The sequence below is a fragment of the Rhododendron vialii genome, chromosome 11a (assembly GCF_030253575.1).
Source record: "Rhododendron vialii isolate Sample 1 chromosome 11a, ASM3025357v1".
Classification (NCBI taxonomy): Eukaryota; Viridiplantae; Streptophyta; class Magnoliopsida; order Ericales; family Ericaceae; genus Rhododendron; species Rhododendron vialii.
This window is the reverse complement of record NC_080567.1, coordinates 9,554,838-9,571,341: the sequence shown is the minus strand read 5'-3', so window position 1 is coordinate 9,571,341 and position 16,504 is coordinate 9,554,838. Positions and strand designations below refer to the sequence as shown.

Below are 16,504 nucleotides of genomic sequence, written 5' to 3'. Positions count from 1 at the left end.
TTGTTGAAAGTGTTGACTTACGAAACCCTAGGTACGACATGGTGGTGATAGACTCTCGGATATTGGGATAGGACATAAGGGTGGCATTGTGCTTGCGTCACAACCCGGGCTAGACGGCGCTTTTGCGTTGCCGGTGAAGTTCTATCCGAACTTATGGTCGCGGATGGGATACCGGGTATATAATTTAGGTAACTTTCATTCGGATCTAGAAAAAGGGGAGTCGGACCACACCAATGTCTTGTGCCAGAAATTATGGGTAGGAACAGATCTATGGATAAGATCCCAAATCTCACATAGGTTGAAGGATAGTAATGAAAGAAAAGTTGATTGTTCTCTTTTTATGTTATTTTTAATGCGTGTCCATTATATTGCTATTGCTTGTAAGTTATGGGTTCGGGTCGGTTTTGGCTACTGAGCATCATCGCTCACGGTACTATGTTGCCCTAGTAACTCGAACGCTAGGTATTGAAGACGGAACAGAAATGTCGTACAACTCGATCGAGTTTAACCCTGTTGAGGAAGAAGCCGATAACCTAGGTTTCCGTGTGCATAGTCGCTCTGACAAATTTAAGTTAACTTTATTTTGAAAGCTTCCAAGTTTATTTGGGAATTGTAATAGTTTGATTTATTCGAAACGGTTGTAATATAATGATATATGCTTTTGAAATGGTGATGTAGTAAATTTATGAATTTCTTTTGTGAAAATAATATTTTAAATATTTTATTAATGTCTTCGAATTTTCGGGGCATTACAAGAACGAAGTCTCGGCCAGTGTTCTTCCTTACACCAGAATACAAATAGATAGCAGAAACTGTAGATTAAATACAAAAGACAAAAATTGAATCAAACCACAGGGCCTCACCACCTTGATCCCTAAGTGCTTGATTCTTCGAATTGAGGGGGATTGATTGGATTGCTTCTCGAAACCCTAAAATTAAGGTTTGTACTTCGGGATTTGATCACTTGGATTGTGGCTACCTTCGGGACTTTAGGGCTTTTATAGAGAGGGTATGAGAGAGTATTTCTGCAAAGTTGGGAGGTATGAGATGGAGGAATTGAATTATTATTTTGAACCCTAAATGCCTCTTTATATAGGCATGAGATGACTCACTCTGGCCAATCAAATGGCGTGAATCAATAAGGTAGTTTAGGATAACAAGATCTCTACTCTGAATCTACTTTCGTAGCCTTAAAGTCACGCTTCATGGTTGCTAGGGTTTTGAGTACGGATCAAATGAACGACAAAACATTCCAGAATCTGGAAAAAAGACGATCTGGCGGCCGCTTCCTTCTGGCAGCCGAGGAATTCATCTCGCAGGTGAGGAATCGATCTCTCAGTGAGAATTTCAAACACCATGTTTCACGGGTGAAGAAAGGAAGTAAAGGCCGTGAGATCAATCTTGCGGCCGACAGATGTATTTTCCTAGGATGCTGTATTTCTGTCTGAAAGGCTATTTGACTCTGAATTAGGTTCTATAAGTGGCTAAAAATACTCACCAAAAGTTCTCGGGTTTATGAGAAGTCAATCATCAATCACTGTATCCATTCATTACCGGGATGGTTCCCAAGGTGAGACTTGAAATAATCGTTAGGCTAAATTGGAGTGGCTACAGAATTGTGTGTATATTTTCGACTTTCATTTACCGAAATATAGATTAAATTTTGATAGTTGTTTACCGAAACAGATCTAGAGAGCTAGAAAACTTGTTTTAATGGACTTTTCAATTTTTGATACTTTCAGGGTGATACTTCAACGCACAGTAGTCACATAGGTCCAGTGGCCCTATATGATTTCACAGGGGAGTTTATGACGGAGAATGTGAGTGCTTTCAAACAGGTGGGTGATTATTGGTTCATTTGATTTTATATTTTTACTGCTATTGAATGTTTTTATTCAAACATGTTTGTAGGTTTTTTCATCTGAAGATGAGTTGAAACATTGGATAATATCTATCAGTAAAAAAAATGAGTTTCTGATTATCATTAAGGCGTCAGAGAGAATGGCAAAGAACCGAAGGCCAAGGAAGCGATTTTCATGTGAATGTGGTGGAAAGTATAGACCATTTATCAACAAGGCAAAGGACAAAGGAGGCAATGTCAAGGAGAATGACAAAGAACCAAAGGCAAAGAAGATAGCACGTGTCGCAGGAACTAAGAAATGCGAATGTTCGTTTGAAGTGAGATGTGTTAAGGGGTTGGAAGGTTGGATTGTCACTGTCTTCAACGGCAATCACAATCATCCTCCCGCGGAACAGCTTGAGGAGCACGCTTATCCTGGGAGGTTGTCTTTGGAGTAGTCGACTATGTTGGTGGATATGTGTGTTTCGTCATTGTCTAAACCGAGAGAAATCCTAAGTCTAATAAAGGGCAATGATGAATTCAATGTAAGTACAATTAAAACCATCTACAATGCACGCTAGAAGCATGGGTTTAAGGAGCGAGCGGGGAGATCTCAAATATAATATCTATTGGCAAAGTTACAAGAATATGGGTACATCGAGTTTAACCGAAAAGATGACATTATCTGTGTGGACTTCCTACTTCTGGTGACATGTTGCGTGCTTCCCTCGGGTGTTGCTAATGGATTGCACGTATAAGACCAACAGATACAGGTTTCCTTTGCTCCATATTGTTGGCGTTACATCCATCGAGCGGACTTTCTCAGCTGCCTTTGCATTCATCGATAGGGAGAAAGAGGAAAACTATACGTGGGTGTTGGAGAATTTGAAGAGTATTATGGATCCCGATGCACTTCCCCAGTGTTGTTATGACAGATAGGGAGTTAGCCCTAGTGAATGCCATTACAAGAGTGTTCCTAACGACCAGCCATCTTCTATGTCGGTGGCATATTGGGCAAAATGTATAAGCTAAATGTAGGAAGATGCTTGATGAGACGACTTGGGCTCTATTTAAGCATGCTTGGGATTCATTGATGTACTCACCAATTATATCTTTATATGAGCAGACGCTTTGTACAATGAAGCAGGAGTTTGTGCTATATCCAGCTGCGATTAAGTACGTTGAGACAAATTGGTTGGAACTGTATAGGCAGAAATTCGTATCATGTTGGATGAACAACGTAATACACTTTGGCAACCTGACTAGCAACATGTAAATGGCTAACACCCCATACATATTTCACGATGTCCATAGCTTTTGACAATTAGATATTGATATTTTGATGCCTAAAACTCTCCTTTACCATTTCCACAGGGTTGAGTCTGAACATTCGAAACTTAAATCCTACATTGCGAATTGCCAAGCCAACTTCTCGGCAGCCTGGGTCAAAATGCACGACTTGGTTAAATTACAAATCACGGATATAAAAGCTACATTTGAGAAAAGTTTGAATTGTTGGCAGCACCAGTTTAGAATTTCTACCTTTGACCCTCTAAGGGGAGCTGCTTCACAGAGTGCCATGGGTTTAATGTTGCCGGAGATTAAGAAACTTGATGACATGGTCGTGGAGGACAAGGTTGACTGCGTCTGTCCTATTCGCCGAACCCATGGTTTACCTTGTGCTCAAGAGATTGCTCCATTCAAGGATCGGGGTGAACCCATACCGTTGTCGTTGATTGATGATCATTGGAAGATTCTTTCTTTGGAGAAACGTAAAGATGATGGGGCAATTTTAAAAATAATGAAGGCCAACTGGAATATCTTTATGGGCAAAATGGTTGGCCAAAACATGATGACCCATATGCATTGGATGAAGACTCTGAAACCCATTTTGAATCCATCAACCACATCCTTGTCTTCACACCAACAGAAAGTCTAGACCTGCAGTCAAAAGTTAGGTTCGGTCAATAAGTCAATGTGTAGGAACCCGTCTGAGTTTGAGTACGTTGAGGCATCCTTGAAAACTCTTAAGTCGGTGAAGGAAAAAATCCCCAAGGCTAAAGCTGCTATGAAAAAAGGCCCAAGGCAAAGGCCAAGGCGGGCGTGGAAACCCCCGACAAGGCCACGATTAAAAAAAGCCCCAAGGCTGTGGATGATAATACCCCCAAGGCCAAGGCCGCTGTGAGAACCCTCAAGACGGCCAATGAGTTGCCGCAGTGGAAGAAGCCAAAACTTGTTGGAACCCTATTTGTAGGACCATACCTTAATAACTTTCCGGAACCAATTCGGCCACACATAAAATTTATTACGAATGTCAAAAGTGATGGAAATTGTGGGTACCGAGCGGTTGCTTATTTTATGCGCCAATCCGAGCATAATTGGAAGACATGCCGAAATGATTTGCTCTTGGAGGTGAATAACCATTATGACCTTTACGAAAAGGTGACCGGTATCGGAGGTGCTAACAAGTTACGTTACAGATTGTCATTCTTTGAAGACGAAACTACACCTGAAAACAAGTGGATGATTTTTCCTGAAATGGGTTACGTTGTAGCTTCTACTTATAATGTGGTGGTTGTCCTCCTCTCCCAACTCTAATGCCTTACTTTCCTTCCACTCCATTCTCATCCTCCATCATCGGATAAACTAAGGGTTCTTGGGATTGGACTCGTGAAAAGAGATCACTTCGTCTAGGTATGTACCGTATAATTTTTTTTTCCATAAATTCAACATTACAAGAAATTGTTAAAGTTTGATTTTGAAAGTCCTTTTACTTTGACTGGTTAAGCTAAAAGCATGTTCCCCAAAGCCACTTATTGCCAACTATTGGTTCAAATTCCGATGGGAGGAGGCCAAGGAATGGGAGACACTTTTTTTTGGCCAAATAGAAGCATTTAAAATCATAATTGGAAGTGATGTAGCAACTGCCGAGTCCTTTGATGTAGATTAGTTTCGTTTTATATGTATGGTTATCATATTGTCGCTTTATACTGCAATGTTGTTGACTGAGCACATCCATGGAGTTTGGTTTTGCCATTTGTTGAATTTATTTTCTTATGGGGTTGATCTGCACATGTTAATTTCAACATTTGCATTCTGAAATTATTATAATTTTTCAGTAGGTGCATGTCGAAATTTTTGTTGATTCAGGCCCCCTAATGGCCAAATGTTATTTTTCCATTTGCAATTCAGTCTTCAGTTTCATTCTATGTAATCATGGTTGGTAGTTTAAGTTTACGTAATTCAACTATGTTGTTCAAATTATGTACTTCTATCATGGTAGTTTATTATTTCGAGCATTCGATAAATTTAGTCTAATGATCCGATTATAGGATCTTTGATACCTTCTTTTGTATACCCATAGAAATACAAATTAGCATTTTAAAAATCTCTATTTTGAAAGAGGAATTTTTATAGATGAAAATAGGATAACTGTTTGAGATCTTGCATGAATTAGAGTCTAGAAAAGCTGTGAATTTTTTTCCTCTTTAATATGTAATTAACCACACCATTTTTTGCACTCGTTATATTACGTTTGCATTTGTAAGTCCATTGTTATGCATTTGTACAACAAACAGATTTTCTAACAAAACAATAAAAGATCGATGTAGACTGAATTTTAGGGACTAGATTTTGTTGGTGTCGACATCTACAAAAACACATGCAACCACAATTTACATCATAAACCAAACAAAATATGTCGGACATCATAGCCCAACATTTCTAAATATCAAATATCTGACATCCTTAAACATCCACAGATAGAAAGCTTTTCTGTCCGCCAACCAAAATATACAACCAATGACTGTTTAACATCATAAACCCTAGCTCTACCCTCAGCTTGAAGCCCCAACACCTCGCTTCCTATAAATAACAACTTTCAGTCGTAGAATGGCCTGTACCTCCTGCAGTGTCGCACGCAACTCCACAGCTCCAAGTTTAGTATCGCCCACAGCCCTGTCTACCACCTCCAACACAGTGAGTACCTCCTTCTTGCGTGCACGTCCCCGAACAGATGACTTATCACATCCAACCCTCGGGTGCGCAACACTCCTAAACCACGGAAGGTATTTCGGACTACACGACGGGACACTCCTACTAGATCCTATACGGACTCGAATATCTAGAAGCACGAAGTGGCACTGAGAGCTAACCCAAAATCCGGCTGCCTAGTCGTAATCAACTTTGTAGGAGCATTGCCCTCTCTTTGCATGCCTGGGTGCTATAGGATCTGCGGGTTTTACCTATTGTAGACCAAACTGCCTCAACATTATGTCAGGAAGGTACGTCATCCATGTAACGAATCGGACCGGTGTAGAAGGCAATATCTGGGACAACTCGCCTGCGGGTATTGTACGGGTCAAAATTCACCTGTTATAATCAAACATGAAATTTTCAAAAGAAGATAATCAGTATTATGTAAAACCAACCAAAATTGGAATATAGTAACCAACTCCAATTAAATTTTATTTATTTGTACCTCATCTGTGCGCAAGTTGTCCAATAAGTCCTAGTAGAATGTATCATAAGGGATAGCCTCCCAACGCGGATACCAACGTCGTGCCAATGGAAGGTCTTTTGTGTAGTCTGGGTTAGGAACCATATTTAAAGTCGGAAAGTGCGTGTCTATCCATATCTATAACAAAAAAAACAAGTTCTTTAATTCTTATACTTCCACTTGTCAAATCAAAAAATAAATCAATTATGATTGGAAACTCACTGCAGAGTCAACATTTATAAGTAATAAAAGTTATGTGGTGATCATAAAAACATCCAATTATAAGTAATAAAAGTGTGCCTCCAACAATGTAAGACATCCGCCAATTTGCTTTGTGTCCCTCCTCCTTGCACAACCAAGCTGTCTATACAAGAATGCCAAGCAACTAGAACCTCATCTGTATGTACCCACCTGGTCTAAGTCCTCCAATAGTGCAAGGAGATTAACTTGATGCAAAAAAAGGGTGCTCCCAAGAACATATAGCAAGTACGCCCGAGCACAATGGTCAACCCTCATGTCCGTGTCCCTGTAACAACCTGGATCCTCAAGCACCACAATATTAAAGTAAATAAACAACACCCACTTTCGCAGCAACTCAAACAAGCTCGCACCACCGGCACCTGTCCCGCTAACCAACCTGCAAGCTGGAGTTCAAAAGGTCCCCAGGAGTGTGAGAATAATAACGTGTACAATATTAACACCAAATAAATAAACAGCACAACATCAACCACCATGTATAACACCAACCACGAATATAACACATTCCACATAAATGGAACCACATATCCGGTCCTCCTTAGTATATGATGGGTGACGTACCACCTCACTAGCCTCACCATAGCCCATTGGCCAACTTGTCTTTTGGCGTAGCTTATTAGTCTAGTCACCCCGTCACATACCAAACAATTCCATGACATATAGTCACCGCACATAACACAACCAACAAGAACCCAACATTAATATTATACAAGAAATATGTATCTTACACTCACCTTCAAATCGCCTTGCCATCAGATATAATTCCACCTTATATTTCTCTTCAAAGAACGTCGTACAAGATCTCATCAGAACAAGAACTCATGATCAATTGTTCCTCTCTGAAGCCCCTTAATTTATTTTCTTTCTCATTTAATCCTTCTAATCTATATGAAGTCAAAGACCAGGTGCTTGTGACTCCTCCCTACTGGAACTTGACACATACTCAATAAACATGACAAATCATCACATGCACACATGCACGTGTTCTACACCTAGAGAAAATGTTGTCCATATAGTAAAAATTTCAGCCAATATGATAGTAAAAGTTATTTTAACAATTATGACTTATCCCAAAAATACTTGAAAAAGCCATTTTTTTTAATACGGGGTATTACAGTTCCCCTCATTTAACTCGTGAAAATAAATGTACAACCAACTAAGCTTAACTGAACAATTCTTAAGTTCTGCCTTCACTACCCTCTTCGACACACCAAGCATAGTCATTAAAAGAGTCTTTGCATCCCTCCTGTCCTCCTTGAAAACATCCGACCGAGTAATAGGGATTTCAAGTAGTTGTTGTACGTCCTCTAGTGTCATCCCCATCTCCCCAAAATCAAAGTGGAAGGTATTCGTCTCCTGATGCCACCTTTCGATGAAAGCATAAACTCTTGCGGTATTGCAACCTGAGTAATTAACTATGCCACACAACGGGAGCAACCCCGATCTCTTAACCCTTTCTTTCAACCTATCATCTGTAACTTTCCACTCACCCAACAAATTTGAGTGATGATACAATCTCAATTTACCCCGCTCTTCTCCCTCCAATATGGCTTGAGCCACGTGTGTGCGAAAACTCTTTAGCAAACTAAGGTCTTTCGGACCACTCACCGCCACCGGTTCATCCCCTTCCTGTGCCAATAATACAGGTTAGTGTTCATGAAATTTGAAAAAACTACATACTGACAACAAGACTTGAAAAAAAACTATTTTGCCAGTATTTCGACATTTGCATGCTGAAATATGCAATATATTTCGGTTTTTGATTACCAAAATATGTAAACTACTTCGGTATTTGGTTACTGAATTTTTTTACATCTTTCAACTGGTTTCTCCATTCAAAACCCATGGGTAGCCTCCAAAAATATGTAAATATTTATCTTTAAAACAAATAAAGAAAAAAATAATATTGAAAACAAGTATAAAATTGGAAAAAGTTTACCTTGTTAGCCTCAGATTCGTCCTTATTGACAACCGCTTCCTCTTCCTCTTCATGTGGCTGTGCTTTGGGCAAGCTTGAGCCCTGACCTCGGCCTCCTCCTTGAACTTGAGGTAGTGAACCAAAAACCTTACACGTATATGAAAATAATACAAGTTATTGTTCATAAAAACCTTATAGTAATGCAAACTTAGAAGTTTGGAAAGGCAAAAATAAAATTAAGAATGCCAATAATACTCTTGAAATCCATAAGTGTTATGTCTTACACATGTTCAAGGGTAGGAAAACACCTACTTCTACTTCTAATTTTTTTAGAATTTTAGTGTGTGATAAGCACCCAATAATGCATATTCTTGGTGCTTAAGTCCTCTAGTATGTTGTGTTTGTACATATATGTTGTCATTTTTATAGTGATATTGAACGTAAGGTAGGTTTTTGTGTTTTTCAGGTAATTCGTATAAATAAGATGCATTTGAACGCCAAGTAATGCTCCGCATGCAACCAAGTACTCAAGGCTATGTGCCACCCCATTGTGGTGCTCGAAAGATGGTTTGGAGATTGCTCGGGTCGCCCAAGGGTCAAGGGAATTGAAGGACATATGAGAATTTTACCAAAGCAATTCATCTTCTGACTAGCTGAGGGTAGAATCGTCATAACTTTTGGTGTGCAAACTACTTTTGATCCAAACTACTTGGGTTAGAAAGTAGACTCGACGAGCTTTCCAACGGTCCAAAGAACACCCAAATCCGAGTTCGGGAGTGTCCGGAGCGCGTCTGCGAAGTTGCCTAAAAAAGCTGTCAAGCTTGTACCGGTACTGGGAATTTCCCAATACCGGTACATGAAGTCCAAAGATCAGTTTTTCCAGTATTTTTGAAGGCCTTGTACCGGTACTGGGATTTGGCCAGTACCGGTTCATCCTGGAGAAATATTTACCTTTTTACCTCCTTTTTCAACTTTCCTTTTATAGCATACTTGCCACTTTTGGCATGTTTTTGGATATTTTTGGAGAGAGAAAGGTGTATTAGTACAAATATCCCTCTCCTTCCTTTAAGTTGTAAGTAGTCTTTTATCATTTTAAGTCTTTTTCATTTCCTAGGAACTCCATTAAAGCTTCAAGCTTTCTTAGTTATTTTCTTCAAGAACACTAGTAAGTCTTTCTCGTTTGTTAATTTCTCGTTTATTAAAGTTTCTTGTACGGACTAGATCTTTACTAATATCAAGTTTATTTCCGTTTTTATTAGTTAATCATGTTTCCTTTCTTAAGCATATTTTCTTGTCTTTTTATTATGTGTGAGTAGTTTTTCGGTTAAGTCTTGGGCTAATCTTTCCCAATGACTTAGGTTGTTATTTGGTTCTCAAACATTCGGGCTTAAAATTATGATTTTCGGAATTAGGTTAATCTAGCCATTTTGGTCTAAGCGAGGGGTGTTAACTCCTTGATATGAAGTTTAGTCAAGCGGTCTTGGCAAGCGACATTTTGAGGGCTCGTGGCTTCCTACGTGTTAGATACATTAGCAAAAATAGGTTTGTTTAGTTCCGTTTAATCAAATCTTTTGATAAACGTAGTCATTAAAGTTAAATCTTCCGGGCGTGAGCACGCGGTCGTGACTCTCGCTTGAGTTATAATCGAGAACCGGTAGCGGCCTTTGTCAAGGGATGGATGATCCCTAGACTTGCCTCTTTTAAGTTAATTAAGCTCATTTCTAGTATTTTCCTTAGTTTTCACTTTTAAAGCAAAATCAAGTTGACCGTCTTGAACGCCGCACTCTACCATATAAACCTACAATCCAAACTAGCTATATTTCGATTCTCTGTGGGTACGATCCCGGACTTCCGGATATTATGCTATCGACGACCTAGCCCTACGCTTGGGGTGTTTCAACCTTATTAGAAGGCGAGGTTCGGAGCCTAAGCATTTTTGGCGCCGTTGCCGAGGAATTCTTAATATAGCTTATTTGGAGGTTCGACAAACCACTGTAAGTATTCCGTTTATTTTTTTTTCTTTGTGTAATTTGAACTCGATTTAGCAGATACCTCTAACCGAGCCACCAATTCGACTTGAGGTGTAACGAAGCTAGATTGAGTATCAATTGACTTTTCTTTTATTGTCCATATAACGTGGCGGTGGCATAACCCCACAGAACTGTTTTGAGAAAAGAGGTGGCGGCATAGCCCCTCTAGCCTGTTTACTTTTTGTCTTATTTATCTACTAGAATGGCGGCAGCAAATTGGAAAACACCCCACAAGACTTTGCGGGATTACCTTTGTCCTAATCAAATCATCACACCGCACAAGACTTTGCGGGATTATCTTTGTCCCAATCAAATTTTCACGCCTTCCTGCATAGCCCTTCATGACGCCAATGTTTTTAAAAGTCATATGACCATTACCAATTGGTTTGATCTCAAGAACCAAATTCAAACTTTTGCCGAGAGAGTGCCTGAGTCCTTTTATGCATGTTGGGGAAGATACAAAGATTTGCTCATTGCGGTCCGGAATTATGGCTTTGAAAACTTCCAAATTGATAACTATTTTTATGATGGACTTTCTCCAAAAAGTCAACAGTTCTTAATTAGACATGATGTGCGATGGAAAACTTTTTGAAAAAGAACCCGCTCAAGCTTTAGATTTCTTTGATCGTTTGGCTACAATTTTGCAATCTAGGATTTTTGTTAAACATTGTCAAGAGTTCAATTCAAATGCTATGGAAGAGGACATTGACCCACTTATCTCTGTTGAGGATGTTAGTTTAGATTGTGACAGCTCCTTAGAGTCTGAATGGGTTGATGTGCCAGATGTTGAGCCTGATGTCCAGTGTTCTCCCCCTGTGGATCCCTCTCTGTGTGATGATCCGGAGGAGAAATTTCTCATTGTTGAGAAAACGAATGTGGAGGTAGACTTTTTGTATGCTCTACTGAATGAGCAGGATGGAAAGAATGTGTCTAGACCTGAGCGTTTATCTCCTTCCTTTGAGGAGATACCTTCCATTGAAATTTTGAACCATCCAATACTCTCGGCTCTAGATGATGCCACCATTCGTACCGAGTCTCCACCAGTGTAAGAGCTTTTAAAAGTCGAATCGATTGATTTTGTTGGTGTTGATGAATTTGATTTAGTTTATCATCCTTGCATTGTGGATTTTGTCAACTCGTTGAAAATCAATCTAGTTTGGAATGCGCACTTGGTTGAACTTAAATGTCTTAAACGAATTTGGCAAATGTGCTACTCAAAGCATCTATTTTTGTGGCATAGTCGGATGCAAATTTTGATGCAGAGTGTGGAGTGGAGTACTATGTTCATTTTATTAGCTCTCGTTGGCATAATAAATGTTAGGAGCCCGCGTTTGGCTGCACATACATAAACTCTTTCTTTTTCTTTTTCTTTTTCTCTTTTGACGGTCTAGTATAGCCACCCGTGTCTTACCTCTCCGGTGCGACATGGGAAGAAAAGTATGACTCGTAAGATTGCGTGAAGATCGGGTAGTGTTTTTAATGTTTCCTTCGTATATATGTTTGTTTGGCGCCCGAATAACACGAGTCGGGCGGTACTAATGTCATTTGCTTCTTAGTAGGTAGTTGGTTCTTAAGTCTTTTGCAGGGTAAGCATGCTACCCCACCAGCCTTGGTGGTTTAGGTCTGAAAGCTAGGGTGAATGAGGCATTCAAGAGCTCTAAGCATGGGTGCGATTACGTGTCGCGGTTGTAAGACCAAGAAAGCCCCGGCGATGACCTTGTGTGACTAGCTATGGTTCTGATGAAGGAGCCGAAAGAGTGAGCCTTGAAAGCGATTCCAATGATGAAGGGAAGCAATGACAAGAAAGCCTCAAACTTGGTCGAGGTATAAGGGGGTTGACATTCCCCCTAGAGGTACAATTTTTGTTCTCCCCTCTCTAATACTTTTGTCTTCATGCTATGAGGACATAACATCGTTTAAGTTGGGGGGAGGGTTATATATATGCCATATATATGTTATGAGACTTGTCTTATTTTTTTGCTTTTGATAAATTTTTAAAATTTTTGTGCAATCTTCCCTTGTTGGAAGTGATTTCGTATGTTAGATACTTTAATTATGCTCAATTGTGTCAATATGGAAGAGTCGTGTATCCCGTCGAATTTGGTTATGTGTTTGAATCCATGTCACATGCATATACATGAATATTGATGAACAAGTTTAGCCTAAAAGTCAAGTCAAGTTGTGTGCATCGTTAAAGTAGAGATTCATTTCTTAAGCATCCCATGCTTTTTGTTCTCATTTCTGCACTTGCGTAAATAATATCTTTTGTTCATATTTGAGTAGTGTATATATCTTTTATGCATCTTATTGGAGTTGTTAGCGTACTTAGGAAATGATTTAAGGCATTTTTACTTGATTAAACCACCAAAAAGTCACCTCGTTCTTATTTTGAACCATAGTCCGAGTCTCTTCCATTGTTCAAACCTAGGTAACCAGATGTTCGGAGGGATGTGTCAATAGTTTTCAAAGATTCAAGGAGGTTTGGGGGTGGTGCATGTGAATGTGATAGAAGTGGTTGGAATGTAAAAAAAGAAAAATTGAAACGTGATTTCCTATCTCTCATCTCCCACTACAAAAGCTAAGGCCCCAAATTGTCATCTCCCTTTCCAAAGTTCTCAAAATTGGCCCCTCAATCTCTCTTACTTCAAATTTCATTTCAAATGACCCTATTCCTCAAAGAAAAATCAAAGAAATGCTATGAAAGAGCAAATCATATTCAAAAGAGGGTTGAATACTTTGATGAAAGGATTGGTGTGACTACCGAGCTAGCTTACATTCCGGATGAGAAAGAGTCCGATAGAAAGGGGGAGCTCAATGCTCAATACTGTGAGGAGCCGGATGAGGATGAAGATTATGTGTGGTGGAGTCGGTGGTAGTAGTTTTTCTTTATTTCTTTTTTTTGTAACTTTGTTTGGTGTTTGACCGATATGAGGCCATGCCTTGGTAGTTTAGGGTCAGTAGTGGTCAAGGGTAGATGAACCATGCAAGTATATGGCCACTACATTTTTGTAGTCCCTTTCTCTTTGTATCCAAGGTCGTTATAAGCTAATAAAGTCCTCCGTTGATCTTTTGTACGCTAATTAACTCCAATTGATGCATGGTCGATATCTATTATTACTTAAGTTGTGATTGTCCTAGTCGTTCCACACTTGTCAATAATTAGCTTTCCTTTTGTTCTAAGCGCCCTTTTGATAGCATGCGTAGCTTTTTGTCTCTGGCTATCGCATTTACTCGCTAGCGCTTGTCATGGGATGTATCTTGTATCTCACTGTGTGAAAAGTCGAATAAGAGCGTATCCTTGTGAGTTTTCGAGTCGAAACTCGTTGTGGTGCACACATGCTTGACTACTCTAATATGGCATAATTTGTTCATCCTAGTTCATGGCATGTTTGTGCGTGGATTGCACGTGATCGGATTTGAAGGAATGTTTTTGGACCCTTGTCTAATTGAAATAGTTGAGCATAGTTTTTGTGTCTTGAATTTCAGGGAGATTGCTTAGCTTAGTTTAATACATTTTGATTTAGTTTGCTAGGGACTAGCAAAGTTCAAGTTCGGGGGTGTGATAAGCACCCAATAATGCATATTCTTGGTGCTTAAGTCCTCTAGTATGTTGTGTTTGTACATATATGTTGTCATTTTATAGTGATATTGCACGTAAGGTAGGTTTTTGTGTTTTTCAGGTAATTCGTATAAATAAGATGCGTTTGAACGCCAAGGAATGCTCCGAATGCAACCAAATACTCAAGGCTATGTGCTACCCCATTTGTGGTGCTCGAAAGATGGTTTGGAGGTTGCTCGGGTCGCCCAAGGGTCAAGGGAATTGAAGGACATGTGAGAATTTTACCAACGCAATTCATCTTCCGACTAGCTGAGGGTAGAATCGTCATAACTTTTGGTGTACAAACTACTTTTGATCCAAACCACTTGGGTTAGAAAGTAGACTCGACGAGCTTTCCAACGGTCCAAAGAACACCCAAATCCGAGTTCGAGAGTGTCCGGAGCGCGTCCGCGAAGTTGCCTAAAAAAGCTGTCAAGCTTGTACCGGTACTGGAAATTTCCCAATACCGGTACAGGAAGTCCAAAGATCAATTTTTCCAGTATTTTTGAAGGCCTTGTACCGGTACTGGGATTTGGCCAGTACCGGTTCATCCTGGAGAAATACTTATGTTTTTACCTCCTTTTTCAACTTTCCTTTTATAGCATACTTGCCACTTTTGGCATGTTTTTGGATATTTTTGGAGAGAGAAAGGTGTATTAGTACAAATATCCCTCTCCTTCCTTTAAGTTGTAAGTAGTCTTTTATCATTTTAAGTCTTTTTCATTTCCTAGGAACTCCATTAAAGCTTCAAGCTTTCTTAGTTATTTTCTTCAAGAACACTAGTAAGTCTTTCTCGTTTGTTAATTTCTCGTTTATTAAAGTTGCTTGTACGGACTAGATCTTTACTAATATCAAGTTTATTTCCGTTTTTATTAGTTAATCATGTTTCCTTTCTTAAGCATGTTTTCTAGTCTTTTTATTATGTGTGAGTAGTTTTTCGGTTACGTCTTGGGCTAATCTTTCCCAATGACTTAGGTTGTTATTTGGTTCTCAAACATTCGGGCTTAAAATTATGATTTTCGGAATTAGGTTAATCTAGCCATTTTGGTCTAAGCGAGGGGTGTTAACTCCTTGATATGAAGTTTAGTCAAGCGGTCTTGGCAAGCGACATTTTGAGGGCTCGTGGCTTCCTACGTGTTAGATACATTAGCAAAAATAGGTTTGTTTAGTTCCGTTTAATCACATCTTTTGATAAACGTAGTCATTAAAGTTAAATCTATTGAAAGCAAGTATAAAATTTTAAAATGTTTACTCCTTTATGTGGCTATGCTTCGGCCAGGCCCGAGCCCGACCTCTTCCTCAAACTCGAGGCCATTGACTAATAACCTACACATATATGAAAATAATACAAGTTAGTGTTTAATAAAATACAAAAAACAAACTACTTAGCAATTGTAAAATTGAAAAAAATAATCTGCCAGAATTTCAACATTTGCTTGCCGAAAATAATTACAACATTTCAGTTTCTGATTACTGAAACTATTAAACAATTTTGGTTTCTAGTTACTGAATGTACTTACAGATTTCACTTTTTGTTACCGAATGTTTCATTTTGTTTAAAATATCGTAATCGTATGTGAAAATAATACATTACAAGTTAGTGTTCATAAAAAAAACAAAGATAAAATACAAACTACTAAAAAGTTGGTGTCAAATTGGAAAATTTTCACCTCATCCTCAGGTATTTCCTCAATGACAGCATCTTCCTTCCTGTGGATGCACTTCGGCCTGGCCTCGATCTCAGCCTCCTCGAGCTCGAACTCGAGGAGGTGAACGCATAACCTACACATACATGAAAATAATACAAGTTAGTGTTCATAAAATACAAAAACAAACTATTGACCAAGTGTAAATTGCGAAAAAATAATCTGCCAGAATTTCAACATTGACTTGCCGAAAGCATTATAACATTTCAGTTTCTGATTACTGAAACTGGTAAATAATTTCGGTTTCTGGTTACCGAAAGTACTTACATATTTCATTTTTTTGTACACAATTTTTCAACAATTTTAACAAGAAGAAAATAAACAACGGTGCGGTATATCAGTTATCAAAAAGCAAGCCAAGCCAAATTCTAGGTGAACATAAAAGAGAAAGGTTTGTCGTCAATCTCCAATTTCTAAAAGCTATCTCAATTCGTTGCAATAAACAAAACTATTGAAAACAATTTACCTCAACAGCCTCAGATTCGAGGAGGCCTCGACCCCGGCCTCGACGCGGTGGACACATAATAACCTGCATATAATAACAGTAATGCAAACTTAGAAGTTCGAAAAGATAAAACAAGTTACGAATGTCAATAATACTATTGAACCTTATTATCAAAATTGGGTCTACTGACCATTGAAAATCTCTCCTGTAC

At 39.0% G+C, this 16,504-nt stretch overlaps 1 protein-coding gene and 1 long non-coding RNA gene across 2 annotated transcripts; one reads left to right on the top strand and one right to left on the bottom strand.

Moving 5' to 3' along the window:
- The first annotated feature begins 2,581 nt into the window (after window positions 1-2,581).
- LOC131306846 (uncharacterized) lies at window positions 2,582-4,438 on the top strand. The gene is made up of 5 exons (XM_058333274.1): window positions 2,582-2,732; window positions 2,776-2,861; window positions 2,967-3,112; window positions 3,215-3,677; window positions 3,926-4,438. Exons 1-5 carry the CDS (start codon window positions 2,582-2,584, stop codon window positions 4,436-4,438), a joined length of 1,359 nt encoding a protein of 452 aa, XP_058189257.1.
- Window positions 4,439-5,448: 1,010 nt separating this feature from the next.
- LOC131307621 (uncharacterized) lies at window positions 5,449-6,472 on the bottom strand. The gene is made up of 2 exons (XR_009194178.1): window positions 6,321-6,472; window positions 5,449-6,211 (listed from the first exon to the last, which is right to left on the bottom strand). It is a non-coding gene; the product is annotated as an uncharacterized LOC131307621 (long non-coding RNA).
- Window positions 6,473-16,504: the final 10,032 nt, after the last annotated feature.

Bases quoted from the DNA above. Each gene is read 5' to 3' on its own strand.
- LOC131306846 (XM_058333274.1), top strand. From the start codon at position 2,582: ATGGATTGCACGTATAAGACCAACAGATACAGGTTTCCTTTGCTCCAT. The intron at 2,862-2,966 runs GTATAAGCTAAA...TTATATGAGCAG, and splicing joins GGTGGCATATTGGGCAAAAT to ACGCTTTGTACAATGAAGCA. The intron at 3,113-3,214 runs GTAAATGGCTAA...CCATTTCCACAG, and splicing joins GGCAACCTGACTAGCAACAT to GGTTGAGTCTGAACATTCGA.